Source organism: Coregonus lavaretus, assembly GCF_964263955.1.
Source record: "Coregonus lavaretus genome assembly, chromosome: 37".
Lineage (NCBI taxonomy): Eukaryota > Metazoa > Chordata > Actinopteri > Salmoniformes > Salmonidae > Coregonus > Coregonus lavaretus.
This window is the reverse complement of record NC_140024.1, coordinates 20,930,249-20,947,584: the sequence shown is the minus strand read 5'-3', so window position 1 is coordinate 20,947,584 and position 17,336 is coordinate 20,930,249. Positions and strand designations below refer to the sequence as shown.

Genomic DNA, 17,336 nt, shown 5'->3' with positions numbered 1-17,336 from the left:
TAAAGTGAAGCATTAACAGACCTTCTATAAATGTATTTTTATTATGTTGGACATGCCAGTCATGCTGTGTCCTGACTGTCCTGTGTGTAGGTGCCTGAAAGAGGACCCAGCCACCATGTCTCTGTTGCAGCGGAGTCTGGACCCAGAGAAGACCCTAGGCCTGGTGGACGTGCTATATACTGCCGTCTTTGACATCAATAGGTGGAAGGAGTGCAAGTGGGTGGATGTGTATTACCTAAGGCATTTTCACGTTTGCCTTTTTAATTCCTAGAAAGAATCAACATGCTGTGTGTTCACATTGGTTGACAGAGGTAGCCCTCATTCTCAAGCTTAAGTTTACGTTTGCCCTGAAAGAAAATCTTAAAAGCTAGCTAGCTATTGGAATTTTCCATGCCATTGAATGCTTGTATATCTTCTCCCTCCACAGAGAACAGGCCTTGCCCACCATTCAGATGCAGTTACAGCGGGAGAGCCCTGACTACGGGATGCAGGCAGACCTGCCTCCTGGAAATGGCTCCAAAGCCTCCAGTGGCCTGCCCAAAACTATCTCCAAGCTAACTTCCAAGTTCACCAAGAAGGCCTCTTCCAGCTCTGTGTCCAGTGGTGGTGGGGGCAGCTACTCCATCCCCAGCACCCCGTCCCATAGCATGCTCTCCTCTAGCAGCAGCTCTGAAGACAAGCAGTTTAAGAGCCTGGGCCACGCAGTAGACGGGAGACTGCAGAGTATCTTACAGCTGGGCAACTTGTCCAGCAACCCCGACCCCACTCAGCCCCAGAACGGTTCTGTGTGTGACGACCAGGGCATGAACCTCCCCACGGACCAGGAGATGCAGGACGTCATTGACTTTCTCTCAGGTTTCAACATGGGCAAGTCCCAGCAAGCCTCCCCACTGGTCAAAAGGAGGAACTCCGTGGCATCTGCCAACACTGCCGAGCTGAAGCCCCCGAGCGGAGCCGCTGACCGAACCCCGACCTCCCAGGCTGTCTCCCACAGTTCACTGCAGCCCCCTACACAGAGCATACCCCAGCATCAGCAGCCAGTGCAGAAGCAACCGCAGCAGCAACAACAACAACAACAACAACAGCAACAACAACAACAGCAGCAACAACAACAACAGCAGCAGCAGCAGCAACAACAACAGCAACAGCCACCACCACCACAGCAGCCCTCCCAGCAGGCACTGCAGTACTACCAACACCTCCTCCAGCCTATTGGTCAGCAGCATGCTCCACCTCAGCTGCCCTCCCAACAGCCTCCACCCCAGGCTCTTCTCCAGCAGAGAGTGCCAAGCAAGTGGCTGAGTGGTTCCAGCCAGCAGCAGCCTCCTCCCCAGGCCCCCCCTCCCCCAGCAGGGCTCTCCCCCCTGGGGCCCATTGGCCAGTGGGGCTCACCTGGCCTCCCGGACCTGAGCTCGGATCTGTACAGCCTGGGGCTGGTCAGCACCTACATGGACAGTGTCATGTCTGAGATGCTGGGGCAGAAGCCACAAGGTCCCCGCAACAACACCTGGCCCAACAGGGACCAGAACGAGGGGGTGTTTGGGGTGCTGGGAGACACCTTGCCCTTTGACCCCGCAGGTGAGTCATTTTTCTCCCTTACATCCACAAACCCAGATAACACTCTGGGTTCCTCTGACTAATGTGGGTGTTCAGTAGGGAGTGAACATTTAGGAACAGAGTGAAACGGGGAGGTACTATGGTGTGCCTCACTGAACATAACCTAGGTGGTTGATAATAACACTTTAGAGCAGTGTGTGACTTGCATATTGTCATGTTGAAGGATGCAGTCGACTAGAAAGGCTCCATATAATAGCAATGAAGGCTGGCTCCTTCCTGCACATAGTTGGTCAAAGTGTAGCCAGGTTGAGATCCAGTGTCTTGACCTCCGATAAAGAAAAGAGGCCTCCTTTGGGACGGTGTGTTATTCCCCCTCCCTGCCCGTTATCAGTAGGGTGTCTGGGTTGTGGTGGTGTGAGAGAGGCAGGCAGCTCACAGCCTCCAGGGATTCCATGGTAGGAGAGAACTGTGTCAGCAGTGGGGCCTGTAGCTGTGTTGACTGGGCTGTTTCATTACAAAGACTGAGAAGGAAAAAGGAGACACTCCTGTTTCCTGTTTAGCACTGCAGTCATTAGTCAGGTATTCATTATGCCTGGAAAGGACAGGTTGCTTTTGATTTTTCACAGGGTGTTGTGGTTTGGAGATGTGCTACCATAAACACTTACGTAATCTCATTGTAACCATTAAAGCCATTTTGGGTGGTGATATTTAGCTGACATAAAAAGAGCTTGTCAGTGCATGTAGTTTGTCTGTGATTTCCATATGATTTCCTGAATGAATAGCGGTCATTATCCAATGCAACCTGAGGAGGAAGTGAAAAAGCTTCATAGCCAGCTCTTCCATTCAGATACATTTTCAAAAACTCTGAACTACAGGACCTTACTAGCATCTCTCCAAATGCACTGTAAATGTAGGTTGTTGTGTCTGACCCCCCCCCCCCCCAGCGGTTCTGATTTGTAATTTGACATTTAATGCTGAATTTACAATGTCAGTCGCTGTTTTTACAGTGCAGCAGAGCGGAGGCCATTGTGTTCAGCTGACTTACAGCTATTGTGCTTTTTCTGCTATGGTAGACAGTCTAGCTGAATGGATTGAGCTGTGGGGTGCAAACACACAGAGAGAAAAGCTGAGGATGTCAGAAACTGAACTGTGTTTTCTCCCTTTCATATGCAGTTGGCTCTGACCCTGAGTTTGCGCGTTACGTTGCCGGAGTCAGCCAGGCCATGCAGCAGAAACGGCAGGTGCAGCACATCCGTCGCCCCAGCAACACCCGCAGCAACTGGCCCGTCCCTGATGAGCAGCACAGGACCTGGTCCCACCCAGAGTACTACAGCGAGGGGTACATTCACCAATCACAATCAACACCTAACATCTCATTGATACACACATCTCTGTATATGGCACAGGGCTCTATATAGTCCGCACAGAGTACTACAGGGTACAATCATTCAAGGCTCTATACACCACTCTATCTCACATGACACATGCCTACTAGTACAATTTATTCACACATCTCTTTGTATATGACATCTCTCTATATAATTATTCCAATCAATCTTACATGCTTCTTAGTGATGTTTGAGTTGTGGAATGGTAAGAACAAGATGTTCATAGTGTTTCAAGTAGTTCTAACTGAGAATGCCACTATTATGTGAAACAGGGAGGCGGTCAACAGCAGCTGGTCAGCCAATCAGGGAGACTCTGCCAGCTCCAGTGATGAGACGTCCTCAGCCAATGGTGACAGCTTGTTCTCCATGTTCTCTGGGCCTGACCTTGTTGCAGCTGTCAAACAAAGGTACAACTGAGTCACCATGTAGTAAATGTACACCATAGTGTATTACTGTTCTTTTGTTTTCCTTCCAACCTGTTTTGTTATTCGTGATGTGAACTATTGACAGTGTGCTGTAGAGCTTCATGTCTCCTCTTCTGCCTGTAGAAAACACAGCTGTGGCGAGCAGGAGGTGTGTACCTTGCCCTCTCCTCCCCTCCATCACATGGGAGATGATAATAACCAGGTAAGGAAAGTGTGTGTACTTAGGAGTCTGTGTGCAGTACATGAATTGGGTCAGAGAATTGAAGCCTCTATCATTCACTGTATCTATATATATGATTATCTTTTATATTGTATCCCTTTAAATGTTAACATTTACCCCCTTTTAGTTTGGGGTTTTTGCAAATATATTGTATTGATCAACTCCCATTTCCATCCATTCTACTCCACAGGACAGCAAAACTAAAACTTGGCCGCCGAAGGCCCCATGGCAGCACTCCGCTCACACTCAACACAACACCATGCCCAATCCAAGCTCTTCCTTGTACCAGATGAACATCCCTTCCAGCCAATGGAGTGATTCGATGCAGATGTTGCAGTCTCCGGTGTGGTCCACTGCCAGTGACTGCCCTCCCTCCACCGGGATCTCCTCTGGCTTCTCTCCCTACACCCAGCAGCAGCAGCATCAGCAACAACAGCACAAACCCATCAGCAAGGGATTTAAATCCTTCCCCATCAAACATGAGCACAGGCCCTCCTACCTTCACCAATACTGATACTGATACAGACCAAACAAATGAGTCCATTGGCATGCTAGAATACCTGTAGCTGTATTTCTGAAGCAAGTTCCGCTGCGACCATTAGTAATGTTGCCCTTTTGGAATAACAATTCAATTGAAAACGGCAGTCTCTCTCTCAAAGTATGTGTTTTAAGGCAAAATTGCATTGTTCATACTGGCTTAACATTTTGTATGTATTTTTCCATTTCAAAAGCCCCCAATTTGAAAAAGAGACATTCTAAACTGCCATGTAAAAGCTGTAAGCATGTCATGCTGGCAGCAGTTAGTCTGCCTGATAAAGTTTATACTGTGTTTCCTCACAAGAGCTTGAGACATGCACGGCCATCATCCACTTTTCTTCTGCAGCTGAAAATGTATAAGGGATACGATTTTAGGGGGTGGGCTCTAAATGAGACACTCCAGTTTTCCCCATAATTATATACTGTCTACATAGCTGTAACTGCCAAATCTCATGTAAGTTGACGACTCGGACAACAGCTAACATCTACTGTTCCATAGCTTGTAAATTACTCAAGTTGAAATATAAATAATTTACTTCTTTTTATTAAGAGGCTTTGAGCAGGCTCAGCATACATATAATCATTGCAGAGGTGTAATTGAAAAGAATATACTACTTTTTCAACAACTGACAGTTAAAAATATATAGCAGTAACTATGTGCCATGTTGGTATTAATAGCACTTGCATAATATTATTTTCCAACCAAAGCGTTCTTCAGAAGATAAATGGTGCTGAAGAGATAAGTCAGATTATTATATTGATCATTAATAAAGTTACGAGCCCTAGTGTAAGAGCATTAGGGAAAGTCTTTATGATCAAAAAGCGCATTTATTTCCTTTTCTTTCCCTGATTGGCAGTTCGCTTCTGAATGACACTAACTCATAAACCTAATGTTTGTTCCTTTAAAATACAATATTTTCTTGTACAAATATTGACAGTATTAATCTTATTTTTGTATTTTCTTACATGTTATACCATTACTGTATATGTTAGTATAATATAGGCATATTACATGACACCATCCCCCCCCCCCCCAAGATGTGAAGGCACATTATTTCTTTAGTACAGAGTTTAACTACACCATATATCTATAAAGGTTACCAAATCTGCCATTATAAACACTAAAACATTGTGAGTAGGGTATTTTGGAGCCCATGTTTCTTCAGTTTCTATGGCTATGGGCTGTATTTAAATGCCCAGAATGTTAACTTTTTGTGATGTTTGCGGATGCCAATGTTGCCTGTATTTATGAAATGACACCATGTTTTCTGAAAACTAACATACTTACCATGTTTACAGAGATTCATTTAGCTGTATATACATATAAATATATCTTTTTATAGTTCTGTGCTTTGCACAATCAAAATATAGGGTTTGTTGCTTTGTCTGTGTTATTTCCCAAACTTTTGCTGCCTTTTTTTTTTTTTTTTTTTTTACATCTTTAAAGACCTTGGACTGTAACCCTTAGCATTTTTCAGCTGTGTCAAAATGGTTTACTAGTGGCATCTACAAAAAAAAATAGAAAATGTTACCCTGACAGAAGATATGAAGGGGGACTGCTTGGCTTATGTTGCTTATTGTTCTCTTGAGCTGGCAACTGAATCTTCCCAAGTGTACCAGCAATGCAAAAAAATAAAATAAATGACTAGCAATTGAATGTTATTTTCTATATGACATGACTTTATGCTGTCACATATATTACAGTATGATCCATTTCTTTGAGGGGTGACAGGCTGCCTAGTAGGCTGTTGTACATCCAGTTTTCTAGCTTCCTCTAGTGGTGTCTGGTTTTAACTGGCAGGCTTGAAGTCAGAACTTGGCTGTAACATGTTTTACCTTTGGCTAAGGCTTGAAGTTCAGTGGACCTTTAAGTTAAATCCTTTGTCAGTAATATAATAATACTAGCCATTGTCCAAGGCTATCCCTAGTAGTGTGCTTCAAACTGAACAATTCTGGAACCTAACGCTGGTGGTGACTTGTTCACGAACTGACCTGTTGGGAGTAATGATGCTGATGATAATATTCTGCGAAAGCTCAGTATGCCCAAACTCAATGATTAAATTCACCTCATGTTACTTTACAGCAGTAGGTAAGGAAAGCAAACTTTATATTTTTTAATTGAAAAGAATGAAAGATGTGAATCAGTTCAGAGGAAATGATTGGCCATTTTGTGTGATGGCATTATGTCCATTCTGGGCTGTCAATGTTGGTGCCTCCGTTGGGGACCTGAAAATTTGAATTCAGAGTCAATTTGCAACCCAACACTAGTTAACATCGACAAACAATTGAAACAACGGTCAAGCAATGAATGCAGCTGGTTGCATTTTCATTGAGTGACAAAACATACGTTTGTGGTTGGAGCCAAGTTTGGCTGGCGTCTGCTATGGTTCCCAGGTAAACAATGTTGCGGTGCAAGATCTGTTGATATCTGGGGAGAAACGTTGAATACAGTATGGTAGTTAAAACAACATGTCTGTGACTACGGCAGGATTTTGTTCCAGCCCTACCATAATTGATTATTAATCAGGAACTTCAAATTGCATTTGTCACATGCGCCGAATACAACAGGTGTAGACCTTACCGTTAAATGCTTACAAGCCCTTAACCAACAATGTAGTTAAGAAAAATAGTTAAAGTTTAAAAAGTTACACAATAAAACAACGTGGCTATATATACAGGGGGTACCGAGTCAATGTGCGGGGGTACAGGTTAGTCGAGGTATTTTAGATAATATGTACATGTAGGTAGCGGTAAAGTGACTATGCATAGACAAAAAGTCCGGGTAGCCATTTGATTAGCTGAATCAGGTGTGTTCGTATAGAGCTGGTTTAAAACCCTGCAAAACCAATAGTTCCAGGAGAAGGGTTGACATCACCTGCCCTGGGGAAATGACAAAAAGATATGAAGTTGAACTTACTGTACACATTCCGTTGCTCGTCCTTTTTGCATGTACTCTGTGATGCACCTTACCAGCTGGTCATTTTCGTCCAGCAACTGAAAGTTGGAAAATATGAAAACTGTTCACACAGCTGGCAACTTGTTTACCGAAGCTACCACATATGATAATATGTAGGCCAAATAGCAAACCAGCTGTACAGCTAGCTAATTAGCTTAGCGAGCTAGACAAAGTTGTAAACATTCGAGAACGCAAGCTAACATTCTAGCTAGCTAGCAAAAATGCTACATAGGATTACCATAACCAAACTGGTGGATAGCTAACATTACTTACTCTTTGGATGGTTTCTTGGTTGATCTGAGCTTTTCCTCTTTGTCTTTTCGGTACAAAGACAACAGACATTTTGAGTTACATTGAATGACAAACGTTAGCCAGTGGCTGTGACTACGAGTGAGCTAACATTAGCTAGCTAGAGGAAATCCACCATCTTTGCTAGTACTGCATGGGATTTTCGGTCGTCACTAGTTACAAACCACGCCCATTCCGACAATGTATCTTCTTAACCATCTCTTATCCAGAGCGACTTACAGTTAGTGAGTGCATACATTATTTTTCATACTGGCCCCCCGTGGGAAACAAACCCACAACCCTGGCGTTGCAAACGCCATGCTCTACCAACTGAGCTGCATCCCTGCCTGCCTGCCTGCCATTCCCTCCCCTACCCTGGACGACGCTGGGCCAATTGTGCGCCGCCCCATGGGTCTCCCGGTCGCGGCCGGCTACGACAGAGCCTGGAACCACACTGCTAACCTTATGCCTAACCCGAACCTTAAATTATGACCCAAAAGTAAATTTTGTTTTAATGAACTTTTACGATATAGCCATCTTGACTTTGTGGCTGTCGAAAATGTGCACGTTCAATTTCAATCCATAGTCCCTTGTTCTTACCCCATCCGCGTTTACTGATATAGAATCCTGCTAAACTGTGGATCGGCTTATTGATGGTTCCGCTATATCGCTTTCACCTCCCCAGTTGTTTTGGACAGGAGTAGGACGAGAAGTAGCTAGGAAGCGAAGTGAAAAAACGGTTGTAAACAAACTACTGAAACGTAAGAAAAACTCAACCCAAGGCTTTCCACATAATCATGTCTATAAAAATATAACTCAAATAGATTTCCAAACTACATGTACATGTGTTCCCCCTTCTCTAGAAAAGACCATAAACATATTTCAAATACTGAAGTTAGAGCCCTAAAGAGTAATGATAAAACATGGACATACACACACACACAAATGCTATGAGCTTGAAGGTTTGCTAGAAGGCAATAATTACATTTCTCAAAAAATCTGGAAAACATGTTAACTGAGTAGTGTACAACTAGTGTTATATCACTTGCAGTGTCCACAATTCTTGGAAGACAACCCTTGATTGACAATATAATAAAAACAAGGAGATGGCTATTGAACAATTGTTTATTTTTATCTTGAGTAAAAACCTGTCTGCAGAGGGCAGCCCACTTGAAGTACACCATGCTGTTCAACTGCTTTATTTAGAAACAATATCTGGCTTTATTATTCCAGAAGTCAGAAGGAGTAACTAATGTAATCAAAACTTAACAGCAATATGTAGGTAATATGTACTGTTTGAAATCTCAAATGAGCTCTGGACCTTACACCAATGTGGCTATTGCAACTGCCCAGGCTCCTGTGTATAATCCTTGTTCAGTCACTGTTTTGTGTTTTATGACAAGGCAAGGCTGCCATAACCTCGTACAAACCATCCTGATCTCACGGGGCTAAGGCTGCCATACATTGCTCTGTATTATCAATCTGTACAACTATTCAGTAAAAATGCACATTTATGAACTACAGGATATATTGGCCTAGCTGCCAACATTTTGTATGATCTAGATCAGGTTTATCTTGTAGTGTTTTCAAATAGTACATCTTCCATATTGTCATCATACTGTAGGTCAATAGAGAGAAATATAAATACATACCCCTCCTTCTAGCACTCCCGAACATACTGACAAAAAGTGAGAACATCAAACAATCCACCCCATTCTCCGCTGGCCTCAACATCCAGCTCACATCCCTTTATCTTAGGTGTGATTATATGGACAATCCTCCAAACTGCTAGTGCTGGACAATAGACAGAGCTCAATAGACTTCCCCAAGCATAGGGAAAGGGACAAACATAGCACGCTTAGGGCACCAATGCGGTTTATTACAAACGCTGGAATTTGATCACTAGGAATTCTTCCAGAAGCTTAGTAGATTGGTTAAGGTCTGGAGTAACTTCACTACTTTTCTTTTATCTAACTTTTTCCAACAAGTTAATTAATTTTGTTTCCTTCAACATCATGTAAACTTAGTGGTTGAACTTAAACAAAATAAATCTAAAAACATATACCCAAATCTAGCTGTGCAGAATATTATCTCTGAAGATTTTCCCCAAGTTATACAGCCCTTACTCTCCCCCAACATCTTTTGTCACGTCAACGAATAGACGGGCAGTACTCAATTTCTCTTTTCAGGACAAGCTTGGATGAGAATCACTTCTGTGCCAGGCTACTACGCTGTCCATACAGCTGGTGAATGAGACTTATTCCCGGAAGTTGCATTAGTGGGACTGAAAAACAAAAACACCAGCATCATTGAGTTGAGCACACCAGATTGTTTTAGATGCAACACCATACAAGGGCAAGCATGCCAATAGACCATTAGGTAAAGCAAGACTGTCTGCTAGAAAAATGTCAACATACATCAGTAACACTTTTTGCAAATTGTTTTGAAACAAACTGAGAAAAAGTAGTCCAATGCTCAGAGTCCTATGGCATACTGGGGACAAGATACATCTGGTTACACAGCAGTCTAGGCCAGAGTCAGCCATCTTCTCTTTCAGGGCAAACATTTAGAGGTCAACAATTATTTAATTCCATAGACACTTGTTAAGCGGCTAGTTAAAACATGGCAGTTATTTCAATGCATATTCAAGCGCTGGGGAGATGGAGAAGGCTAGATAGCCATTTCTAATTACTATGATGCTCCAAGTTTAGCCATGATTGTTGCAGAAAAGCCTCCTTTGACTACATCGACTACACTAAAAGGGCAATAGTTACCAACACTACATTTAACAAAAATATGCAAGAGCAAATATGTGCAGCTCACCCCATCACTGAATCACAAAGACTGCAGTCCTTCCCAACATTACCTCTATTTGGCAACCAGCATTAGCGGGTGTTGGGAAACAACACTGGTCATTCTTAGGGGAAGAGAAAACTTCCCAACAGCTCTGAATCCCTGCATTCATATGCATTTCTAAAACCAGAAGTTAAGTGGCAACCACACAATATCTTTGGGGCAGAAATAACAGCGCGATGCACTAGAAATACATTCATTCAATATTCAGCAAGATTATAAAACAGAAATTATCCCGATAAGTGCAAATGCACCATAATCCAAAGTGTTTTCAGGATTACTGACCTACTCTGATCTTGTATAAATAGCTTATGTTAAAGGTCTGAACTGTCTACCTTCATTTGAAAGCAGGATCTCTACAACCAAAAACCAAAGTGAGACTATGATGTAAACCACTTATCTACTTGATGTACCCCAAGAACATTTACATTTGAGTCTTTTAGCAGGAACACTGAAACATGAGTTTCTCTGACTAAGAAACTTGGCAAAGTACAGCAGAACGTCAAAATACAGGATAAATGGCTACGGAGATATGTAGACTAGGAGAGAATATAAAAAACTAACTGTGACCCGACAGGCTATGTAGGATTTTAGTGCTCCTAAGGTACATTACAGGATATATCCCAAAAATAAAGCTATTTTCAGTGATCAAAGTACTCACAGTATCAGCGGGCTTCTGCATACATCTTTACACATAACAGAACATTATCAAATACAAATTTTAGTAAGAAAAGAACTCAAATAGATGCAAAAATACTGAATAATTCCACTGGAGTACGGTATTTACACAAGTTCTTGTCCCTCTGATTACTGTATAATATCAAACAACGCTCAAATTTTCAAAAGCACATTATATTCCTTTGTTGTATTTTTTTTGAAAAAGATAAATTGGTAAAGAGGCTGCATTCACACCCGTTGAAATCAAGCAGTCAACCCCAGTGCTGGTGGGAAATTTACAGAGTATGTCTTCATATTTCTGGACCATGAAGGGCTACAATTCTTGGTGGATCCGTCTCTCTAGTGCACTACGCGGCCACTTTGTTATCCTTCTGGAATAAAGCAAAACATGTTTAGACTTGTGCACACACATCCAGCATTTTATATCGAGACAGACTTGCATCATATTGAACTTAACTTGCATCATAAGTGTGATGTTGGGTTGCCTTGTCCTTTGTTGCAAGTGTGTGCCAATGTACATTTAACTTTTGAATAATAAAATCACCAAAAATGTGTACATGTGGTGTAAACCAAATGGTATGGAATGATTTACCCTGTATTCATATTCAACAAACTCCCGGCCACCTCTGCTGCTTCCTCGAAATCCTCCCCTGAAGCCGGGAGGGGCCCCGCGGGGGGGTCCAAAGGAACCTCTGCTCATGGCACGCCCTCTGCCCCCGCGGAAGCCCATGCCGCCACGACTTCCTCTGAAGCCTCCTCGGCCTCGGTTGTGCCTCAGTGGGATGCCAAAGGTCTCCGAATTCATCCTCCTCTCCTCAGCCCAAGTCTGCCTCCTTGGGAATCCTGAACCTCCAGATCTCTCAGCTGCTTTCCTGTAAATACAAAATGAGACATTTAATGCAAAAGACTAACCTATTCTAACAGACATGATTTGGATTTCCATTAGTATAAGACAATATCAATACCACAAAGCACATAAATAAAAAAAATCGGTTAAGAGAGCAAAAAGGAGGAACATGCCTTGTATCATCAGAAGAGATGTTGTCAAAGAAGGACTTAGTCTTGTCGTAGTAAACGTTGGCCACCACAGGTTCCTCTTCCTCAGCATTGCCTTCACTGTTCTGGGTCTCCACACCAGAATCTGCCTTCTCATCTCCATTAAGAGCCTTCTCTGGTTTATCAGGCTTGTCGTCTATGTTAGACAATTAAAAGGGGGTAAACCATTTTTTCTTCTTCATAAACTTGGATTAAGCTAAGAGGATAAAGAGTACACAAAACATTTTGACGCAAGTTCCAAATCAACAGTGTGGCAGCCTGGGATTTCAGGTAGGAACACAGGCTAGGCCATGACATTAATGCTGCGTGGAATTTGCTATAATAATTACAAGTAGTACCTTTCAGTTTGAGTTTGTTCTGAAACTCTTTTTCAATCTCCTCCTTGTTGAACTGAGCATTGGCAGTCTCAAAGTCAAAGTCTTGATCAAACTTCATGGGGCCGTCCCTGTGTGGGTTGAAGCGGCCTCTCCCACGGTGACCACCTCCACGACCACGGCGCTGAGGGGGAGGACCACCGGCTGGGAAGACAGGACAGCAGAGGAGTCAGACAACCAATAACATCAAAGCAGCGTTTAAATGATTGTTTGAATACGTCTAGATCTTGACAGAAAACATGGGTACATTAATACCAGTAAGGCAGTATACAACAGAAACTAGGGCGAGAGTCACATGTTAACAAGTACACTGTTAGTTTCATGAGAACCAACTCACCACATTGACGGTTATTCCGGTTGTCGCCACCACCTTGCTCAGAATCTGTTCTGGGTATTTTCTGAACCTCAGGGCCTAAACAGCACAAAATAACAGACCAAACTAGCAATTATTTTGAGTCTTCAAAATACAATATTCTAAACTAGAAAGCCATATGGCCAGGTGCTTCACTTAGCGACATAGCCGATCAAGCAATTGTTCTAAACAGGCAATGTAGACTAGTCTGTGTGACAGCATTGTATTGTGGACGTTCAGGCCAAGCCTGGCTACAGCCTCCCCTGTCAGCCTCACCCCTCCTCTGTTCCAGGATGTCTGGAGGCTTCTGGTTGCTCAGGGTAGTGATGGGCCTGGCTGGTGGGCCAGCTGGGCTCCTTTGTCCCACTGGTGCAGGTGCAGCATGGGCAGTGGTGGGGGCAGTCTGCACTGCCTGCTCCAGGGAAGGGCTTTTCCTCAGAGGGTCCAGCTGGGGACTGGTGTGACCTAGAAGACAAGTCAGGGGTTAGCCCAAGATGTACTGTTAAGGAGCCTACCATTACTCCTTAAGGTCCAAGGACCTTATGTGATATCTTCAAAGGTAGACTGGCTCTGGCAGCCAACACAGCCAAATACTCAATTTAAACGTGAATCGATTCTAAATATTTTTTACTTAAACACTTATTTTTCTTAAAACTGCATTGTTGGTTAAGGGCTTGTAAGTAAGCATTTCACTGTAAAGTCTACACCTGTTGTATTCGCCGCATGTGACAAATCAAATGTGATCAATGTAACCTTTTGTTTAATTATTATTTCAATGATATGAAAGATAAGATCCTTATACTTCCAAAACCGTACCGCAAGTGGTGTGTGTTAATGTTCAGACCGAGCGTTGGGGATCTTAACAAAACTCCCCCATACAGAAGATGCCTTCACTCAATAACTTAGTGGGGGAAAAAAGTATTTAGTCAGCCACCAATTGTGCAAGTTCTCCCACTTAAAAAGATGAGAGAAGCCTGTAATTTTCATCATAGGTACACGTCAACTATGACAGACAAAATGAGAAAAAAAATCCAGAAAATCGCATTGTAGGATTTTTAATGAATTTATTTGCAAATTATGGTGGAAAATAAGTATTTGGTCAATAACAAAAGTTTCTCAATACATTGTTATATACCCTTTGTTGGCAATGACACAGGTCAAACGTTTTCTGTAAGTCTTCACAAGGTTTTCACACACTGTTGCTGGTATTTTGGCCCATTCCTCCATGCAGATCTCCTCTAGAGCAGTGATGTTTTGGGGCTGTCGCTGGGCAACACGGACTTTCAACTCCCTCCAAAGATTTTCTATGGGGTTGAGATCTGGAGACTGGCTAGGCCACTCCAGGACCTTGAAATGCTTCTTACGAAGCCACTCCTTCGTTGCCCGGGCAGTGTGTTTGGGATCATTGTCATGCTGAAAGACCCAGCCACGTTTCATCTTCAATGCCCTTGCTGATGGAAGGAGGTTTTCACTCAAAATCTCACGATACATGGCCCCATTCATTCTTTCCTTTACACGGATCAGTCGTCCTGGTCCCTTTGCAGAAAAACAGCCCCAAAGCATGATGTTTCCACCCCCATGCTTCACAGTAGGTATGGTGTTCTTTGGATGCAACTCGGCATTCTTTGTCCTCCAAACACGACGAGTTGAGTTTTTACCAAAAAGTTCTATTTTGGTTTCATCTGACCATATGACATTCTCCCAATCCTCTTCTGGATCATCCAAATGCACTCTAGCAAACTTCAGACGGGCCTGGACATGTACTGGCTTAAGCAGGGGGACACGTCTGGCACTGCAGGATTTGAGTCCCTGGCGGCGTAGTGTTACTGATGGTAGGCTTTGTTACTTTGGTCCCAGCTCTCTGCAGGTCATTCACTAGGTCCCCCTGTGTGGTTCTGGGATTTTTGCTCACCGTTCTTGTGATCATTTTGACCCCACGGGGTGAGATCTTGCGTGGAGCCCCAGATCGAGGGAGATTATCAGTGGTCTTGTATGTCTTCCATTTCCTAATAATTGCTCCCACAGTTGATTTCTTCAAACCAAGCTGCTTACCTATTGCAGATTCAGTCTTCCCAGCCTGGTGCAGGTCTACAATTTTGTTTCTGGTGTCCTTTGACAGCTCTTTGGTCTTGGCCATAGTGGAGTTTGGAGTGTGACTGTTTGAGGTTGTGGACAGGTGTCTTTTATACTGATAACAAGTTCAAACAGGTGCCATTAATACAGGTAACGAGTGGAGGACAGAGGAGCCTCTTAAAGAAGAAGTTACAGGTCTGTGAGAGCCAGAAATCTTGCTTGTTTGTAGGTGACCAAATACTTATTTTCCACCATAATTTGCAAATAAACTCATTAAAAATCCTACAATGTGATTTTCTGGATTTTTTCTCTCTCAATTTGTCTGTCATAGTTGACGTGTACCTATGATGAAAATTACAGGCCTCTCTCATCTTTTTAAGTGGGAGAACTTGCACAATTGGTGGCTGACTAAATACTTTTTCCCCCCACTGTATGTGTAATGTAATGGTACTGAGTCATGATCAATGGCTAGGCAGGGGTGTGATTATAATAATGCAAGAAGTTTAGTCCTCCACTGCAAGCAACATACCACATAGAACATAACATTTTATGATATTGAGAGGCAGATATGCTAAAGAATAAAATGATTTGTTCCAACGGCATTGCATTTCACACTGACAATACAAGAGCTTTCAAGATCATTCTTCATTTCAGACATCTCAGAGATTATAGAATGGCGAATCAACAAGATGAATGTACCAACCTCCACCGACAACTCCAAACTGCTGGGACACCTGGGGGCTGGGGTTAAACTGGCTGTAAGGGGGGACAGGCACCCTGCTGCTAAAGGGTGCATATGAGCCCACAGACTGGAATGATGGGGGTGGAGCATTGGAGGATCCAATTGAGGACTGGGGAAGTAAAACAAAATGTTAGACACAACCACATACAGAACTATTACATATGTAAACAGAAAATAAACTTGGAAATGCTTACTTGAACAATGGCAGGGTCCTGAGGCAGGGAGCTGGTGGCTTTGGGTGGCTCGCAAACAGTCAGGTCCTTGATGTCACTGCCTCTGAAGATTATGTACTCGAAGACTTCATCCCGTGGTGGAATTGGCCTGTCAGTAGGGCGGTCCTCAGTGCCAAAGGAGCGGACTGTTGGGATAAACAAATGTCAGACAGAGACAAAATTACAACAATGTGACTATCATTGATTGTCTGCCAGATCAATCACCATTCATTGTACATTCTAGTATTGACAAAATGGAAAGGCCGGGCAGGACGTAAACAAAGAGCATGCAAGTGAGCGCATGCACATACCAGTGCGAACAGGCAGCTAGCTGCCACTGGAGAAACAATAGAACTGGGTCCCTAGAGTTAGCAGTTAAATTGCACTTTCAAGCAAGGAAATTAAGGTCAACGTCGTTAGCTAGTTAGCTTGCCGATTTCCCATCACCCATAACTGCTAACGTTAGCTACCTAATCATGTAAGTTAGCAAACGTTCATTAACTAACTAGCTGAAATGATAACCCGGTCAGCTAAATAATGCAACAAAGCATGAATGAAACAGGCCAGAGCGTTTGCACTGAAACGGGCGAGATAAATTAGCTCGGCTAACAAGCCTGCCACACGCATGATTACGCATTCGACAAAAATATCTACTAGCTATGCTAACTAGCATTGCAAACAATTTGACAGTGACAGACTAAATACCTGCACCCCATTACTAGTAAAAAGTGAGGAGTTCTCAATTTATCGACTTATTTGATTGTAAGGTATACGTTTTAGCTTACCTTTGGCGAGAGCAACAGTCGAATTTTCGGTGTCAATGGTGTATAAAATTCCTTCATAGCGAATCTCGGCCTTCGAGATTAGGCTAATTTTACTCCCGATGTAAGGCGTCCCTCCACTCATACCGTCCTTCCTTTTTCTTTGAGTGTGGAAAATAAATATATATCTTCCAAAAGTATCTGGCAACTAGCTAGCTAGCTACTTTATTTTTGTCCTGTTTGTACACTTCTAACAAAGATTCTTGCCCGTTCGTTCTTCCACCAACTTGCTAGCACCACGACATGGCCGTTTTCATATGATGCCTTGTTGCCTCACCGCAGAGAATGGTGGGAAATCGTCTCTGTAAACAGTAGATATCGCGAGTTTTCACGGGATCATGCTACCTTTCAAAGATTACTGTTCTAAGGTTAGTTTTGTGTTTCTCTCCCTACTGGATACTTGCTGGGATTGGGAGAGGGCAAACTGATCCTAGATCTGAGACTGCCAACGATAGTTTATGTACATTTTTCATCGCTGCAACTGGACACCTTATCGCCCATCTCTCTGCTGAGTCCACTTTATGCATAAAAATACATAAAAAGACAAGTATTTCCAATCGTTTCTGTGGCAAGTGTGAAAATAAAATCTCTATGACAACAAATAAAAGATGTCTTGGACCATAGGCTACTCTATATTTGATGTCCCCCCCACCCTAAAGCCTATTTCCATTGCCATAATAAAATGTGAGGTTTCTGAGTTTCTGTGAGAACTACCACTTTATTACGTGCTGAAATGTAACGTGCTGTCCTTACTACAGTATTGTGTTTTGTAATACATGATGTAAAAAATATTATTAATCAATG

General features: G+C 43.0%; 2 protein-coding genes and 1 long non-coding RNA gene across 7 annotated transcripts in view; 1 reads left to right on the top strand and 2 right to left on the bottom strand.

Moving 5' to 3' along the window:
- The window catches only part of LOC311111704 (granule associated Rac and RHOG effector protein 1-like), a 40,297-nt gene extending 35,239 nt beyond the window's left edge, over positions 1–5,058 (top strand). For all 4 annotated transcript variants that reach the window (XM_084154506.1, XM_084154505.1, XM_084154504.1 and 1 more), the window contains 6 exons: positions 91–216; positions 428–1,578; positions 2,731–2,896; positions 3,218–3,352; positions 3,494–3,572; positions 3,781–5,058. In XM_084154506.1, coding sequence (XP_084010632.1) covers positions 91–216; positions 428–1,578; positions 2,731–2,896; positions 3,218–3,352; positions 3,494–3,572; positions 3,781–4,104 — 1,981 coding nt within the window. In that variant the 3' untranslated portion in view covers positions 4,105–5,058. The remainder of the gene's footprint in view (positions 1–90; positions 217–427; positions 1,579–2,730; positions 2,897–3,217; positions 3,353–3,493; positions 3,573–3,780) is intronic.
- Positions 4,650–7,121, bottom strand: LOC311111705. The gene is made up of 3 exons (XR_014610787.1): positions 7,045–7,121; positions 6,475–6,555; positions 4,650–6,353 (listed from the first exon to the last, which is right to left on the bottom strand). It is a non-coding gene; the product is annotated as an uncharacterized lncRNA (long non-coding RNA).
- A 1,357-nt stretch (positions 7,122–8,478) lies between these two features.
- Positions 8,479–16,819, bottom strand: LOC311111703 (protein LSM14 homolog). Of its 2 annotated transcripts, none has more exons than XM_084154503.1 (9): positions 16,497–16,819; positions 15,694–15,857; positions 15,461–15,608; positions 12,961–13,149; positions 12,670–12,744; positions 12,297–12,476; positions 11,923–12,094; positions 11,495–11,774; positions 8,479–11,270 (listed from the first exon to the last, which is right to left on the bottom strand). In XM_084154503.1, exons 1-9 carry the CDS (start codon positions 16,615–16,617, stop codon positions 11,250–11,252), a joined length of 1,350 nt encoding a protein of 449 aa, XP_084010629.1. In that variant the 5' UTR covers positions 16,618–16,819; the 3' UTR covers positions 8,479–11,249. The 2 variants fall into 2 exon arrangements, with proteins under 2 accessions (XP_084010629.1, XP_084010628.1); XM_084154502.1 differs by having other exon boundaries at positions 8,479–11,273; positions 16,497–16,807.
- Positions 16,820–17,336: the final 517 nt, after the last annotated feature.